At 38.9% G+C, this 17,005-nt stretch overlaps 1 protein-coding gene across 4 annotated transcripts in view; it reads left to right on the top strand.

Annotated features, from left to right (window-relative positions):
- Positions 1–14,294, top strand: part of PDLIM3 (PDZ and LIM domain 3) — a 41,532-nt gene extending 27,238 nt beyond the window's left edge. For 2 of the 4 annotated variants that reach the window (XM_084627088.1, XM_084627091.1), the window contains exons 5-8: positions 3,749–4,012; positions 9,053–9,183; positions 11,065–11,176; positions 12,128–14,294. In XM_084627088.1, the coding sequence (XP_084483214.1) occupies positions 3,749–4,012; positions 9,053–9,183; positions 11,065–11,176; positions 12,128–12,317 (697 nt within the window). In that variant the 3' untranslated portion in view covers positions 12,318–14,294. The remainder of the gene's footprint in view (positions 1–3,748; positions 4,013–9,052; positions 9,184–11,064; positions 11,177–12,127) is intronic. The other 2 variants (XM_084627089.1, XM_084627090.1) reach the window with 2 other exon arrangements.
- The last annotated feature ends 2,711 nt before the right edge of the window (positions 14,295–17,005 follow it).

The following is a 17,005-nucleotide window of genomic DNA, read 5'->3' as shown; positions in this document are numbered from 1 at the left end:
CTGACTCATATCCAGCTTCTCGTCCACTGTCACCCCTAGGTCCTTTTCCGCAGAACTGCTGCCTAGCCATTCGGTCCCTAGTCTGTAGCTGTGCATTGGGTTCTTCAGTCCTAAGTGCAGGACCCTGCACTTATCCTTATTGAACCTCATCAGATTTCTTTTGGCCCAATCCTCCAATTTGTCTAGGTCCCTCTGTATCCTATCCCTGCCCTCCAGCGTATCAACCACTCCTCCCAGTTTAGTATCATCCGCAAATTTGCTGAGAGTGCAATCCACACCATCCTCCAGATCATTTATGAAGATATTGAACAAAACCGGCCCCAGGACCAACCCCTGGGGCACTCCACTTGCACTCAGTTCTGTACTTTATTTTCAAAGTAAAAAAATATTTGTGTCATAATTCCAGCAACTCAAGTCTGATACAGCAGTCTGAGAAGTCAAAGCAGTTGGCATGAACCTCATTGACATCCTATTCATGATGGCCAGACACAGGCAGATTATCAAATTTTGTGAACTGTCCAGTTAGTGAACCGGTACAATAAAAAAGATTAAGGGTGTTGTTCATCTGTTTTGACAAATGAAGTTTAGTTTTAATTATGTATATTCTTAGTTATTATTTCTACAGCTGTTACACATCTCACAGACACATACAAACGACAAGATCCATACCATGAAAAGTTTAGTGTTTTAGGGATAGGTCATCAGATTATGATCTAGTGCATTGCAAGGCACAGCACATTGTTGCACTGCCCTCTGGGGTGCCCTAGACGGGAGATTTTGGCACAGGGAGTCTCTCTCTCTCTCCCTCAGTCTCCCTACAACTCTTGAGAAGAAGTAAACTGCACTAGGTCTAGATCTGTTGTAGTGTATGCTTCCCAATGTGCCAGCTTAACTGCAGTCTACAGTCCACCCATTCCCTGTCCACTCCACCCCTTCCTACTCACCTGCAGGAAGTGGGGATGCAGTAGCTCTACTCTATGTGGCCTGCTCCTCCCATGCACAAGAACTGCCAGTATAGAGCACAGGCACAGAGGAGTCAGAGTGTACCTTATGCCCCCTTACTTCCTTGTGTTGGCACAAAGGACAGGTCACAATCTACGTGTGACCCCACTATAGCACACCATTATTAAATCTTTGCAGAGAAGTGGCGTGAAACTGTTTTTTGTGACAATGTTTGGACTTGTAGACCATCACAGTGAGAATTTACAAGGTTCAACTATATTAATATCACCTTTTTCTCATTTAGTTGAATGTTTGGACTGTCTATAAGAGGTCATATATTTTTCTATTTATTCTTATAGTAAGCACTCTCATTCTATATAATCTTGAATATTTAGGATTGTTTCATAATGTATGTTCTGAAAATTCATTTTTTAAATCAAGCAATGCTTTGTAAAAGATACTTGTCATTTTCAGTGAACATATTTAAACAAATGACCATTTTTCAGGATTGCAGATGGGAAATTAGATGCAAAAATTAATCTGATAAGAAAGTGATCAGGCTTTGTGGTCTTCATTAGTTAATATTTGTAAAGTGCTTTAACAATGGAAAGTTCTGTATACTTCAAATTGCAAGTATTATTTATTAGCCTCAGATGAATGGTGCTCTGCAATTGCAAAGCAGTCGCAACAGCAGTGGTTGCCAGTTAGTTTTTTACCCTCTGGACTGAACATATACATTAAGCAAATTCTGCTTATTTGGTACCTAAAGTCACGTGTGCCAAAAGAGAAATTTTAATTTATTATGTTGGAAATTCCTAAAGCAACTGTTGCGGATTACAACCCAAAACAGGTTACATTCATATTATCCTTTAGTAAATACAGTAATAACACCATCTCAGTTGTAAATCTCTCTTCAGGATATAAGGCCAACTCCTACAGTCCTCTCTCAATAGGATTTCTGCCAAAATAAGGACCAAGTGTGAACTGTAGGATTTGGCCAATAAATGAAATTTTAGGCACAATTATAGACTTCATGCTGACAAAACTAATTAACAGAGGTATGAAATCTTTACACTAACTTAGCATTGCCTCTCCTTGTTGCTGGTAGCAATAGCTATGCTTCTTTTGGCCTTCTCTCAATGTATTCCATTTTTTTAAACTCATCATTAACAAGTCTTGCACTGCCACAGGATCCAAATCTTCTAACGTGTGACCCTGATTTTTCTAAGCACTGACTTGTGTATCTGTGACTGGTCCCTTCTATGGGCTTTTGGCTGGGGCATGCTGGGACAGCATACTTACTTGGGAACTTGCCTGTCTTTTTTGGAATTAATTTTCCTTTGATGGTAAGGAATGTTTCTCTCTTTAAACTTTCAGAATGTGGTCCTGTACAAATTCCACTTAAGAACTAAAGGGAGCATTAATTTTGGGTTATTGTGGTCCCTCTTCCTCTCCATTGCAGAGTTCTGAAATGTGGCTGTCAGGCAGGCACTGCATTGTATCTCCAAACTGAGAGCAATATAAAATTCTCCCTGATTTATTCAGGAGTCAGCCAGAAAATAACCTATCAGTACACAAACATGTAGGTCGAAGGAAGCAGATTGAATCACAATCCTTCCCAAGAGTTTGATTACCACATATATGTGACTGTGCCCGTGATAAGGAAGTGGTCTCAGATGACTGTGGAAGGCCTGGGTTATGCATTGTTCCTGGAAAAATTGCCCCCTCGAAAAAGAAACCCTCTGAGTCAAATTAGGGCTGAACAGGGCCCTAAGTGCTATGGGAAGAATAGTAAAACCAGTGACACTGAAAAGAAACATTTTGATGTAATATTCACTACGTTACTCTGCTAATGATTTTCCAGAGGATTTGCCCATATTAATGTCCAGCGGCTTTACAGCTTTTCTAAAACTGGAGTTGTAGCCAACATCCTATTTTCATTCTAAATCAAAAATAAGGTCAAATTCAAAAGTAACAGTGACCAAGTTTCATTTCATATCATTTGAGAATCTATTCTGTTTTTGTGAAGGGCCATTTTACATTCTGCTTGGAATTGTTATAATTTAGAATGGCAAAAGTATGTCCAGTTATTTTTTAACATTTTTAACTTTTTTTGAAATTTTCAACAAAATATATGGAAAAAATATGTAATAAATTTATTGTTGAAATAACTTTAAAGGTGTAATAAATACTTCAGTGTAGTATTAAGGAAAATCTTAAAAGGTCACGTGTTATTTTATGTTTTCTTTATAGAAAACCCTTTCAAGTGAGAAAATGTAATGTAGCATTTAGGTCACAGACTGGAATGAAGAGTTTGGGTTCTAATTCCTGGCTCTATCATTGACTGTGTGATCTTGGGCAAGTCACTTAACCTCTCAATGCCTCCACTTCCCATTGTGAGGCTGGAATAATGCTTACCTAGTTCAGAGGGGTCTGATGAGGCTTCATTAATCCTCTGAAAAAGGCACAATGTTAAAAGTACAAAGTAATATTATTTTCCAAGTACTCTGAACTTTCAGAAGGTTATGTTTACTGTCAGTGACAGGGAAAAATATATTTATAAACCAGGCTTTCACAGATTCAGAGTTTTTAATTGCTTGGTCTTGGGTTTTGTTTGTAGTTGTTGTTGGGGGGGGGAGGGAATTAAGGAAGTAAAGTTGACTAGATTAAACATACTTTTGCTTTTCTATATTTGATAGATTTCATCTCTTTCTTTACAGTCATGTTAACATCTCTACACTTGTTTATTTTGTCTTTATTTTGGGTATGTGTTGCACACCTTTCTGTAAACTGGCTATTAACACAGTGGAGGCAGTACTCCTTCCGGTATTGATGGTGGCAGTGGACGTAGTACCCCCTCTTCTGTTAGTACTCTCAGTACTATTTGCCCTACTGATTTGAAAGCTGCATCTAAGATGGCCCCTAACATTCCCTTGGAAATGGAACTTCCTGGTGTCAAGATTGTACATGCTCAGTTTAATACACCTCTGCAGATGTACTCAGATGACAATATAATGGAAACACTGCAGGGCCAAGTTTCTACAGCTCTTGGGGAAAATCCCTCAATGAGGTAATCAGAGCCAGCATGTGCACTGAATATATTTGCTAAAGCATTAACATTATCAATTTCCATACTGTTTCTACATTAAATTTTAAAAGGTATCTAAACAGCAACTAAAGATTTTGAAGCTTATATTAAAATACTATTAATTAGGGCTGTCAAGCAATTAAAAAAATTAATTGTGATTAATCATGAGATTAAAAAATTAATCATGATTAATCGCCATTTTAATCACACTGTTCAGCAATATTAGAATACCATTATTTAAATATTTTGGGGATTTTCTATATTTTCAAATATAGGGTCAGGTCTGGGAGCTACAGGGCTTCAACCCCTCTTGGAGCATGGGGCTTGGGGCTTCACCCACTCTTGGGACTCAGGGCTTCAGTCGCTCTCAGGGTTTGGGGTGCAGGGCTCCAGCCCCCCCCTCCTCCACCCAGGAAGCTGCAGGCTGGGGCTGCTCCAGCCCCTGCTCCACCTCCAGAGCTGTAGGCTAGGGCTTCAACCCCACAATGCCTCCTCCTGAGCTGCGGGCTGGGGCTTCAGCCCCTTCTCCCGCGGGTCGATGCCTCCCACCCCGCTCACAGGTATGCAATTAACACGTTAAAAAAAAATGAACACATCAATTTTGCTTTCAGTTAATTGCAGGCATTAATTGCAATTAATAGACAGCTGTACTATTTATGTATTAAAAATCTTTTTCTAATGCAGATTGTTACAGATGTCTGTCAGAACATACAAAAGACAAGTGTTACAGGTCAGACTCATTTTAAAAAGAATCTCTCTATTTGCAGCTGATAACTGTAGCTACTCTTTAAAATGGACTCTTGATCCACTACTGACCAGCGCCTCAATCCTGAAAAGACTTACACACAACAGCTAATTTTAAGCACTAACAAAGTCACACTGAGTTCAATTGGACTATTTAAGTCCTTAAAGCTCAGCACTTGCATAATTCTTTGCAGGACTGGGTCCTATGATACCTAGCCCTATCATCTGAAGAAAGAAAAATTAAAGCAGTCAGTACAAGACATTTTACACTCTGTTGCAGTCCTTCATGCCCAGAAAGTCTTGCAGATATTCTTCAATTTTTTTCACTCTTAACCCCAATCCAAGAAAACTCATTCCAGACCCCTAACCTTTGGCCAAGAAGGACCAGAATACACTCCTTCCTGGGTTCATTAGCAAATCTCTGTACATGTCATAAGCACTCCTCCTCCTATTTGAGTGCAGCACTACTACAATGTTCTTTCATGTCTGGGGAATGGTTAGTTAAGAATTTTATACAGAGTAGTAGTATAGTAAAAACTCTTACAGACAACCAGGGAATGACTCCAGAGTGGTAAAAAGCAGACTTCAAAACTAACTTCCAGTCAAGCTTGTAATATTTCATATGGGAAACAATTAATTGTGTCTCTTTTTCAAGGTACAGCAGCTCTCTCATTAATAATTTGTCATTTACATTGCTTTCTCCTTCATTTTACACTCTAACAACTTACCTTCTTTTTACTGTGTTTTTACTAACAGTATTTTAAGTTAAATCGTTTACAATATATGTAGTATCCACATTTAAACTATTACAAATATTTTCAATCCGAAGGCTCCATCACGGACTTGAATGGGAGTTCAGGTCATTCCACACATTGCAGGATTGGGCCTTTACTAACTACAAAAATCATACTTATCCAAAAGCAAATACACCAAGTTCCTGATGATCTGATGGAAACAAAATTCCATTCTATAAGAGCTTTGTGGAGTAACAGTGTTGCCCTACTGCAGTGATGAGCAACCTGCAGCCCGCCAGAGTAATCCACTGGCAGGCCGCAAGACAGTGTTTATATTGACCTTCCACAGGCATGCCGTGGTTCGCCATTCCTGACCAATGGGAGTTGCAGGAAGCGGCGCGGGCTGCAGGTTGCCCACCACTGCCCTACTGCCTGGTTATCCATCATCAATAACATTTTTTTAAAAAGCAAACTTGCTTTCTCCCCCTGTGAAATCCTGGATTAAGTCTAAGGATTCAGGTTTAATAGTTGGCAAAGGCATCCCCAGTTTGGGAACTGACCCTGCACAGAGCCCTGAAATGTCTCAACTGTTGGGGGTTACTTTTCCCTATGCGTGAACTTGGAAAAGGTATCTTAAAGTCTAGTGTCTGGTAAGTAATTTGTGTGTGTGGCAAGTAATTCTACAACCATTACTTATGATTTTTCTTGGGAACATGTTAAAAATAAGTAAATCTGGGTAAAAAGTTAAAAATCAACCATTAGTAGGAATAAAAAAAATGCTGATTTTTTTTAAACTTAAATGAAAAGTTTTTCCTGTTACTTGCTGCAGTCTTTGTTCTCCAAAGTAAATTTAATAACAATGCATATGTCTTATCTACAGTATTTTCACCAAGAGTAAAAAGTACTATGCTGAGGAGGAAAGATATTTAGTTTACTATTTTAAAAATAGCTCAGAGAAATCTGGTTGGGGAATCACAGAAATATAGAGCTGGAAAGGACCTCAAGAGGGCATCTACTCCACGCCCCCCCCCCCCATCCTGAGGAAGGCCAAGTACACCTAGATCATCCCTGACAGATGTTTATTTAACCTGTTCTTAAAAACTACAACACGGATTCTACAACCTCTGTTGGTAACCTATTTCAATACTTAACTATCTTTTAGTCAAAGTTTGTCCTAATATCTAACCTAAATCTTCCTTGCTATAGATTAAGCCCATCAGTGGACATGAAGGTCAATTTATCACAGTCCTCTTTATACCAGCCCTTAACATACTGGAAGACTGTTAACAGGTCCCCCCCTCAGTCTTCTTTTCTCAAGACTAAACATGCCCAGTTATTTTTAACTTTCCTCAAGTCAGGTTTTCTAAACTTTTTATAATTTTTGTTACTCTCCTCTGGATTCTATCCAATTTGTCCACATCTTTCTTCAAGTGTGGCACCCAAAACTAGACACAATACTCCAGTTGAGGCCTCACCAGTGCCAAGCAGAGTAGAATAATTACCTCCTGTGTCTTACATATGACACTCATCTTAATACACTTCAGAATGATACTTGACGTTTTTGCAACTGCATCCCATTATTGATTCATATTCAATCTGTGAGCCCCAGATCCTTTCCTGCAGTACTGCTGCCTAGCCAGTTATTCCCCATTTTGTGTTTGTACATATGATTTTGCCTTTGCCTTTATTGAATTCCAGCTTGTTGATTTCAGATCAACTCTCCAATTTGTCAAGGGCATTTTGAATTCTAATCCCGTCCTTCAAAGTGTTTGCAACCCCACTCAGCTTGGTGTCATCCATAAATTTCATAAGCATACTCTGATTATCAAACATTAACTAGTACCAGACCTGGGACAGACCTCTCCAGGCCCCCACTGAGTATGACCTCCCAGCTTGACCACAAATTAGGATTATAGACATTCATGGCATCCAACATACAAACATAGAACAAAAGATTTTTGACCAGTCACTGAGTCTACTTCTAATCCATTTCATATTCTAAACCTTACTCTCAAACTCCAGACAGATAGACAGACACAAAACCCAATCCAACCCCCTTGCAAGCAATGGGAGTTTTACCATAAGATTGAGAGTAGGAGCAAGCTCATAATGAGAGACTTAAAATTAACATTTATCTCTGTATAAATACAGTAATATGCTTCATTAAAGTATATGATACTGCTTCTACTTAGTTCCCCAATACTCAAAAAGTTGAAACCCCTTTGTCTTCAGCCTAATTTTCACAATGCATCCACAGTGTCTGTTCTTCACCGTACCTGCATATCTTGTTAGAAATAATTCTTAATATAAGACAGCTAATATGAAATATTAGGGATAAAATCCTGTCCCTACTAAAGTCAGTGGGAATTTTGCCATTGACTTTAATGGAGTCTGATTTTCTCCCTGTGTGTTTATTTTGTTAAGGCAGCCACTACAAAAAGTAAGCAACACAACAATTTTATTTAATTTAAAAAAACAACAACAGATTTTCCATTTAATAAAGCTTGGCTTTTAAACATTTGCCTCTGGAACATTTGTTTCATTGTCTTTTCCTATGAATGTAAGTTAAGTAAATCACAATGACTATTATCTTAACAATTAATATATTAACTAGTGATTGGCTGATGATGCCCTGCAGAAAGTTTGGGTTGTTCAGATTTCTGCAAACCTTTCTTAATAGTGTGAGTGATATCATGTTTTAATACTACACTTGAAGCTATTTGACCTGAAAATGGTATTCTGAAAATTAGGTCAAAGAGCAACTGGTGACTTGGCTGCAGCTGTTTTGAGGGTAAAGACAAGTAAGGGTCCATTTCCAATGCAGCTATAGCCAGAAAAGTTACTGTAAAAATAACTTCCCGGGGTGTCATATTTATTCTCTAGCTAGACTTCTACATATAATTTTTTAAATTTATAAATCAAGAGATGACTTTTCTAACTGCCAGTCCCATAAACTCAACCTAGGATCTGAAAATCAAGCTAAGTTCTGACTTTTCAGCATCAGCAGTAATAAAGATTTTGCATTCTAAATGTAGCTGAGGCATGAGGCAGAACAGAATAGTAAATAATAAATATTATGAATAATAATTAGCACTTATATGAAATCCAGGTTACTCTCCCCTGATTGTATTTGCTCTACTGGGCTAATAGTACTAAAACTGGATTTATCAGTAAAGTGCAGAAATCGGACTCAAAGACACAGTCTTTGGATATGTTGATTAATCAGAAGGTGCCCTTTTAAAAGTCACTTTTCTGAGCTTGAATTAAACTTTGATATTTATTTGTAAAATGAGAACTTTGCTTATGAGAATACTGTGCAGCAATAACAGGAATATGTATTTAAATTAAGAAAGATATATCAGAACTTCACCACTGTACAAAGCATGCCAATCTAGTCAGGGGGGAAAGGTCTATTCAATGATTCTGTAAACTGATTTTTATCATAACTTTGTTTATTGAATCATACTCATGTCCAGTAGCTCTACTGCTTTAAAGTTATATTGGTTAACTCTCTTTACCTGCTCATCCCTTGTTCATGTTGCAGTGAACCAGTACCAACCTCTGTACCTCAATCTGATGTGTACAGGATGCTGCATGACAATCCGGAAGGGCCCAGTCAACCACGTCAATCTGGCTCATTTAAGGTGCTCCAGGATTTAGTCTCCGAGGATTCTGGTTAGCAGCAATTTACTGTATATATCTGTTCACAGCACTCTTTATTTTTTACATGTGTTGAAAGGGGAAAACCTGAAAAGAAGATATACAAGGATTAGAGCTATAAAATTCAATTTCACATTTTGCTACTTTACCCCTTTTATTAAATATTTAACATGTGCTATGACAATTAACTAGTCTTAAGACTTCCATTTATCAACCACATTTTTCAGAATCTCTTGTCAGGTTTTTTAAGACTGATAACGTGCAAAAATGTTTTGACTGAATGATAAAAATGTTGCATGAGAAAAGTTTTGGGGTGAGATAAAAATACCACTGAAACAGGAAAAGAAAATTGTCCATCTCTTTCTAAACCAGGAAAAGAAGTGGGAAGAATTTTAAACTCTTTCCTCAATTAAGTTTCTTCTCTCACACACACTTCTAAATAAAAAACAAAATGATGCTAGAAAATTGGTTGAAGAGAATACCGTTTGCACTTGCATTCTCCCATAATTATACTCTATCAAAAATACTATAATTGATGAGTTTTTAACAATAAAGCAGATAGGAAAAGAGCATTATGAAATTCTGACAGTTTTATTATACCTGTACTAAATATAAAAAGCAGAATTTAAACAAAATTAATCTAAATTTAACAGTTTACAAGAAAAGACGTATAATGTCATAATAGATTTTTGTTTAAATTTTGATATGACTTTTTATTCATATTGTGTTATCAATCGTTCAGAATGAATCTGAAGGTTAACTCTATAAACAACAAGTAAGGCTGCGAGTCTTTCATGGGCCCCGGGCCGCCCCCCAGCCCAAAGCAGTGGCAGCAGGGCCCCGGACCACCCAGAGTGGAGGTGGAGATCACGGATTCCGTGACTTTCCGGGACCTCCATGACTTCCCCAGCTGCAGCGGCTGGTGCGGCTGACCCCAGGGCCACGCGAGCAGCTGGTCTGGGCCCAGGGTCCCCAGGCAACTGGTCCTGGGTGCTGTCCTGGAGCAGTGGCCCAGGAACAGCAGCAGTGCCCCAGGCCGCCCCGGCCTAGAACCGCGGCAGCAGGGCCACGGGCTACCCCATGTCCAGAGTCGCAGCAGCAGGGCCCCGGATGCCCCCTGCCCGGAGCAGTGGCAGCGGGGCACCAGGTCACTCCCTGCCCAGAGCGGTGGCAGCGGGGCACCAGGTCACTCCCTGCCCAGAGCGGTGGCAGCGGGGCCTTGGGCTGCCCCTCCCCCCAGGTAAGATTTAGTTAAGGGTATTTTTAGTAAAAGTCACTATTGCCCGTGACCTGTCCATGACTTTTACTAAAAATACCCATGACTAAATCGTAGCCTTAATGACAAGTAATCTTTTCATTAGCTGACTTTAATGCAGAACAACACTCAGGGCCAATCCTACTCCCACTGAAGTTAATAGCAATATTCCCACTAACTTTGATGATGCAAGATTTGGCCCCTCAAAATTAAAAAAAGGTTATTGTAAAGGTCCTTGTATAGAGAAACTCTAACTTTACTTAATGAAAGGAAAAGCTTATAAATAAGATCCTACTTAACTTGCGATATCTCAGAAATTGCAGATTCTGCAATATTAGGCTTCCATCACAATTTTGACAGTAGGGGGCCGCCGCTTTCAGCGCCTGATAGCTGACAACGGAAAATCGCAGAAAAATAATAATGGACTTTATTACCACAAATAATAAGGTCCATTATTACTTTTCCACAGTTTTTCATGGCTTGTCTGGAACTCAGCTGCAATTTTTTGACAATCATCCTGCAATTCAAGCAGGGCCTTCCTTATAAATCAGTATAAAGTAGATACACTCAAGCAAGCATTTAGTTATAGCCAGATGCTTCTGTGTTATACTGTAAATAAATGAGAACATTCTGTTTCTCAGATGGACGTCCCGTTGGTACAAGGAGTGTGAGGGCACCGGTAACAAATATGCCTTCGGGTGCAGGAAGTGTACAAAAAGTGCCATTGTGCGACAAATGTGGGAATGGCATTGTGTAAGTTGTTTTTTCTTAATTTTCATAAAGTTATAGCTATAGCATAAATCTTCAAAAGGGATTACAAAATACAGGCCGATTTTCTACGGAATTTTCTGTTTGTAATTTTAGAGAAATCAAAAAAATTGCAGGTGCATTGAAAAGCTTAAAAAAAATAAACCATCCAAAATCATTAACATAATGTCTTAAACATTTTCAGGACATTCAGCTCACTTTTCAAATATAACTTATTTTTCACTTGCAGAGGCCTGAGTTCAAGCTTCTTGGTACCTCTTGCCACACTCAATCATTAACACAGATACTGAAAAGAGCAGCTGCATAGCCTGTACTGTTTCAGGCTGGGATTCTCAAAGCTGCCTAATGGAGTAAGGTACCCAACTCCCAATTCAATGGTGTCAATAATTTCAAACAGGGATACAGAGAATCCTGAACTCATGTCTTGGAGGCTAAGTCAGAGGAATTGTTTTCTAAACCTTTTTTCACTCCCTTGCTGCTGGGGTACATTATACTGTATGTGATAGTTGAAAGGGGCAGGTTTCAGAGTAGTAGCCGTGTTAGTCTGTATCCGCAAAAAGAAAAGGAGTACTTGTGGCACCTTAGAGACTAACAAATTTATTTGAGCATAAGCTTTCGTGAGCTACAGCTCACTTCATCGGATGATGAAAGAGGCAGTGGTCTTTGAAGTACTGATCTTCCAGTGGAGTACTGAGACTTCCAGATGGCATTTTATATTTACACAGGAAAAGGTCTGCTCAGAATCAACTTCCAGCTTTAGAATATTTTCCTAGCACTTGGAAGAACATGACATAACTCCGCGGGCATTACCAACAAGCCCCCTACAGTAGAGAAACAGTATTTATTTTATATGTCATGTTGCCATGCATTTCTGTTTTATTCTAAATTTATTCTCCTCTACTAATTTAGTTTTCTCTTCTTTATTTTCATAAACAGTGGTACAGTGGTGAAGGCACGTGACAAGTACCGGCACCCAGAATGCTTTGTGTGCTCTGACTGCAATATCAACCTCAAACAAAAGGGCTACTTCTTTGTGGAGGGACAATTATACTGTGAAACTCATGCGCGAGCCCGCATGAGGCCACCAGACGGATATGAAGCAGTTACCATTTATCCGAAGTGCTAGTCCTATGCTAACAGACACACATGCATGCACACAAAAAGACATTAACAACTTAGAGCAGCAATACAACTGACTGAACTTACTGCCTTAATCCAAAGTAGCAGTTTTTAAACATTTTCTTTTGGAGTGGGAGTGATGCAGAAGCCTCATTAGCCAGCAATAGCATATATAACAGTAACATTTTGCAAAGTAATTATCTTTGAATATGCCAGTGTAATTTAATGAAGTATAAGGCAGTAAAGTTTTGTATGACATATTGTACTGGATAAAAATAACTTTAAACAGTTGAGTGCTTGTATAGCAAATACAGTACATAGAATTGTGAAATCAATATATTTTTGTTTAGAATTTGTTTCAACATAAACTAAATTTTTGCACAAATATAGTAACGATTAGTCTGATTCCGAGATGGCTTGAGCACCAGCCACTTCTATAACTCAATCCCTCAAAGGTCAGTCCACTAAAAAATCAGGGATTTTACACCTATACTACCAAACTGCAGTTATCCATGTCTGCGTCAGCCATAAAATCATTCAACTATCATTACCCTATGCCACAAAAACAAGCTTTGCTTTCCTTACTTTGATATTTGAGAGTCTATTTATTTACACCTACTGGTGCAACAAATGTAATACAACACTGATATTAATTTTATATAAATAGAACAGCAAGCACAGTGAAGCTTGCTTATAGTGGAGTAGAATGAATGTCCCATATTATTTCAGTGAACGGCTGAGTGCAAACTACAATGAGAGTGTGACTTGCTTCACTTACCATGAAATTCTGATGGAGACATGAAAAGGCAAACACACACACAAATAGCAGAAATGAGCAGGTATGGTCATAATGAAATTAGATTTGGTAACTTTAAACTTTGGCAGCATTTATAATTACTGAGAATTAAAATATGCCACGGAAAGATCCTACACTAAGTACTTGCTGAATGCCAAAGAAAATACTCACAGCTGAGCATTTTCTGAAATTCACTAAGGACCAAATTTTCAAACAGGCATATGTCTAAATATGTATGCACTTTTGCTCATGCCAGTTTTAGTCACACCTATCTTCCAATGTGCATGGCAAGTCTGTATCTTGTGTGCATTTATAGGTATGTGTAGGTACACAACTCTGCACATGTGCATCTGAAGAACTATGTGCCTCCAATAGGTATGTGTACAAGTCCATGCACACTTAGGTGCACACCTATATGAAAAACTGAGCCTTAGTGTTTACAGTAAGTATCAAAACCATAGTAAATTGCTTATGACTGTATTTAAATACAACTTATGCTATAAGAAATTAAAAACTTTCATATCAAGCATACAAACATAGCAGAGACATGAAAAACTGAGTACAGAAAACCCCTAAATATTTTTCCCATTCTACCATAAGATCTCAAAACATGCAGAACACTGAATCAAAATAATATAGTGTGCATGTTTTAAACACATACTAAAACCCCAATAAAGTTGCATCTTGAAATCTGAAACCTAATGCCTGTGTATTTCAACAATTCTCAAGGTTCTTTAATGTACTGCACTTCTACCCCGATACAACGCTGTCCTCGGGAGCCAAAAAATCTTACCGCGTTATAGGTGAAACCGCATTATATCGAACTTGCTTTGACCCACTGGAGCGCGCAGCCCCGCCCTCCCAGAGTGCTGCTTTACTGCGTTATATCCGAATTTGTGTTATATCGGGTCGCGTTATATCGGGGTAAAGGTGTATTTCAAAATTTAAATATGTTTATAAAATTTGTCCATGTCACCACATATTAAATATAACAAGAGTCTGTATATACAAACTATGCACAATATGCCTTTTTAAATAAAGATGCATCTTTAATTAATTTTAAAACACCAAAAATAGTGCTTCCAAAGCACCAGGAAGACTATATGTATTATTACTTATTTCCATTAATGAAATTCTGTAAAGTAAATTTAAATTTTCTTTTGAAAGCGAGAACGCAAGGAATACATATCATTCTGAGAAGCTTTAATGTAATCTATGTTTTAAAATCATTGTTTGTAATGTTCATTTCTTTATTAATAAAAATTGAAAGTAGAAATAAATCTATATAATCAAGATTTTGTATTTTGCCTTTCTGGTATGAAATGAAAGAAAGTATGTGTAACGGGTTCCCCCCGGGGTGCCACCTGTTATCACTGAGCTCTGTAACCCACCACCCGGGGCTCCCTCTCACACTGTGCTGCTGTGACAAGTTGCAAAGCCCTCCAAGCTTCCACTTTCACCAGCATTCATACAGGTAGGGACATACCTCTCTGCAGTCACATGCAGACTCTCTAACCACCATCCTCTCAGTTTAGGACCCCAGAGCAGTACCGTCCTGCCCTGGTCAAATCTGGCCAGTACATGGGTTTAACACCCGGTCCACCTCTCCCTCAAAGTGAAAAGGACCATGCACACTTGTGGTAACCAAGCTGAGATTTTCCCTGGACACCTTAGTCAAACACACACTGGTTTGGATTAAAACACAAAATAAATTTATTAACTACAAAACGATAGATTTTAAGTGATAATAAGTGACAGCAAACAGATCAAAGCAGGTTTCAGAGTAACAGCCGTGTTAGTCTGTATTCGCAAAAAGAAAAGGAGTACTTGTGGCGCCTTAGAGACTAACCAATTTATTAGAGCATAAGCTTTCGTGAGCTACAGCTCACTTCATCAGATGCATATCGTGGAAACTGCAGCAGACTTTATATATCTATAAAGTCTTTATAGATATATAAAGTCTGCTGCAGTTTCCACGATATGCATCTGATGAAGTGAGCTGTAGCTCACGAAAGCTTATGCTCTAATAAATTGGTTAGTCTCTAAGGCGCCACAAGTACTCCTTTTCTTTTGCAGATCAAAGCAGATTACCTAGTAAATCAGGGATTGGCAACTTTTGGCACGTGGCCAATCAGGGAAATCCGCTGGCAGGCTGGGACAGTTTGTTTACCTGCAGCGTCCACAGGTTCAGCCGATCGCAGCTGCAGCTGGCCGCAGTTCACTGTTCCAGGCCAATGGGGGCTGCAGGAAGCGGCAGTCAGCATATCCCTCAGCCCACGCCACTTCCCGCAGCCCGCATTGGCCTGGAATGATGAACCGCGGCCAGTGGGAGCTGTGATCAGCCGAACCTGCAGTCGCTGCAGGTAAACAAACCATCCCAGCCCACCAGTGGATTTCCCTGATGGGCAGTGTGCCAAAGGTTGCCGATCCCTGTAGTAAATAAACAATATCACAAACTGAGCTTAATATTACATACACAGGCTAGAAATTCTGTTTACCTAGGCCCGTCACTTTCCCCCTGTTCAGTCTTTATTCCTCAGGTGTTTCCAGGTGTGTTAATGTAGGGGAGTGGGGTACCCACATGATGTCATTTTCCCCCTTTTATATCTTCTTCCCACTTGCCGAAAAGCTCTTTTGCTGTGACCTGGGTCAAACAGTTCCCATTGTGTAGTGCTATCTCTGAGAGGTTTCTACTGTACACAGTTCCTGGGGTAATCCTTGTGTTTGTGTGCATTTCCTCAATAAGCCATTAACACTGTTTGGCCTCTTTCCTGTTGTACCTGAAAGGCTGCTTGTAGGTGTTTTCAACCTCATAACATATTTCAGTAACAAATACATACCCAAACTTCATAAATTCACATTTGGCGATAGCACATACAATCCAATGAGATATTAATGTCTAGCAGATGAAGACTTTTAGAATACCACCTCACAAGGCATACTTTGCACAAAATATATCCTAATTACATGACAGTGGTGAATATTGGGGTACCAGGGTGCCACAACATGCACGTCCAGTAACTAGGAAATATCAGAAGCATGGCATATGCAGCCGTACAGCAGAGTACATTTACAATTTGTTGAGGCATGGTGGAGATTAAAGTCCCGAGGATTTTATTTGGGGTGCCTGAATATTAGGAAAATCTTTTTAATGATAGTTAAGGCCTGGAAGAGGTTACCTAATGAAGTTGTGAAATCCCTGGAATTGGAGGTTTTTAATAACATGTTAGACAAACACCTGTCAGAAATGGTTTAAGTAAAAAATTTTATTAAAGCTAATGTTAAAAAAAGTATATAATACATAGGTTCAGAAAAAGAATGTCTGTACATCTGGATATAGTGCTTCGATTATCCACAAATACAGAGTTTGTTTTTAAAAGTCATATGATACATAGAGCACATAATCAGCAATAACCCAAATTTAGGTGAATAGATTTAACAATATAGTTTAGATATTAGAAACCAAATACTCGGGTACATTACTCATGAAAAGTTGTACAGAGATTTGGTTGTGGAAAGTTAGACAAACACCTGTCAGAAATGGCCTAGGTATAGTAAATCCTGCCTCGGTATTGGGGGACGGATTATATGATCTTTTGACACCTCCTCCGCTCTACACTTCTATGATTGATTCTATTTTTCTGTGTAATCTGGGGAAAGATTAGCTTTCTAAATCTGCAGGTTTGTACTCTGAGAAAAGAAAGCAAAAAATTTTCATTACAGCCAAAAATCCTCCATCTTTGCGAGGAGAGAGAAAAGTGGGAGGGTGCATTTCAAAGCAGGTCAGCAACTCACTTCTCCTTATCTGCCCAGACATACTTGAGTGTCAAATTGGAAAAACTAACAAGTAAGTACATATGAAGGTTGTCAAGTTGAAAGAAAGTTGAAGCACATGAGTT

Source organism: Lepidochelys olivacea, assembly GCF_965140295.1.
Source record: "Lepidochelys olivacea isolate rLepOli2 genome assembly, chromosome: 4".
NCBI classification, from domain to species: Eukaryota; Metazoa; Chordata; order Testudines; family Cheloniidae; genus Lepidochelys; species Lepidochelys olivacea.
Note: the sequence above shows the minus strand (reverse complement) of the source record. Positions and strands in the feature narration are given on the sequence as shown.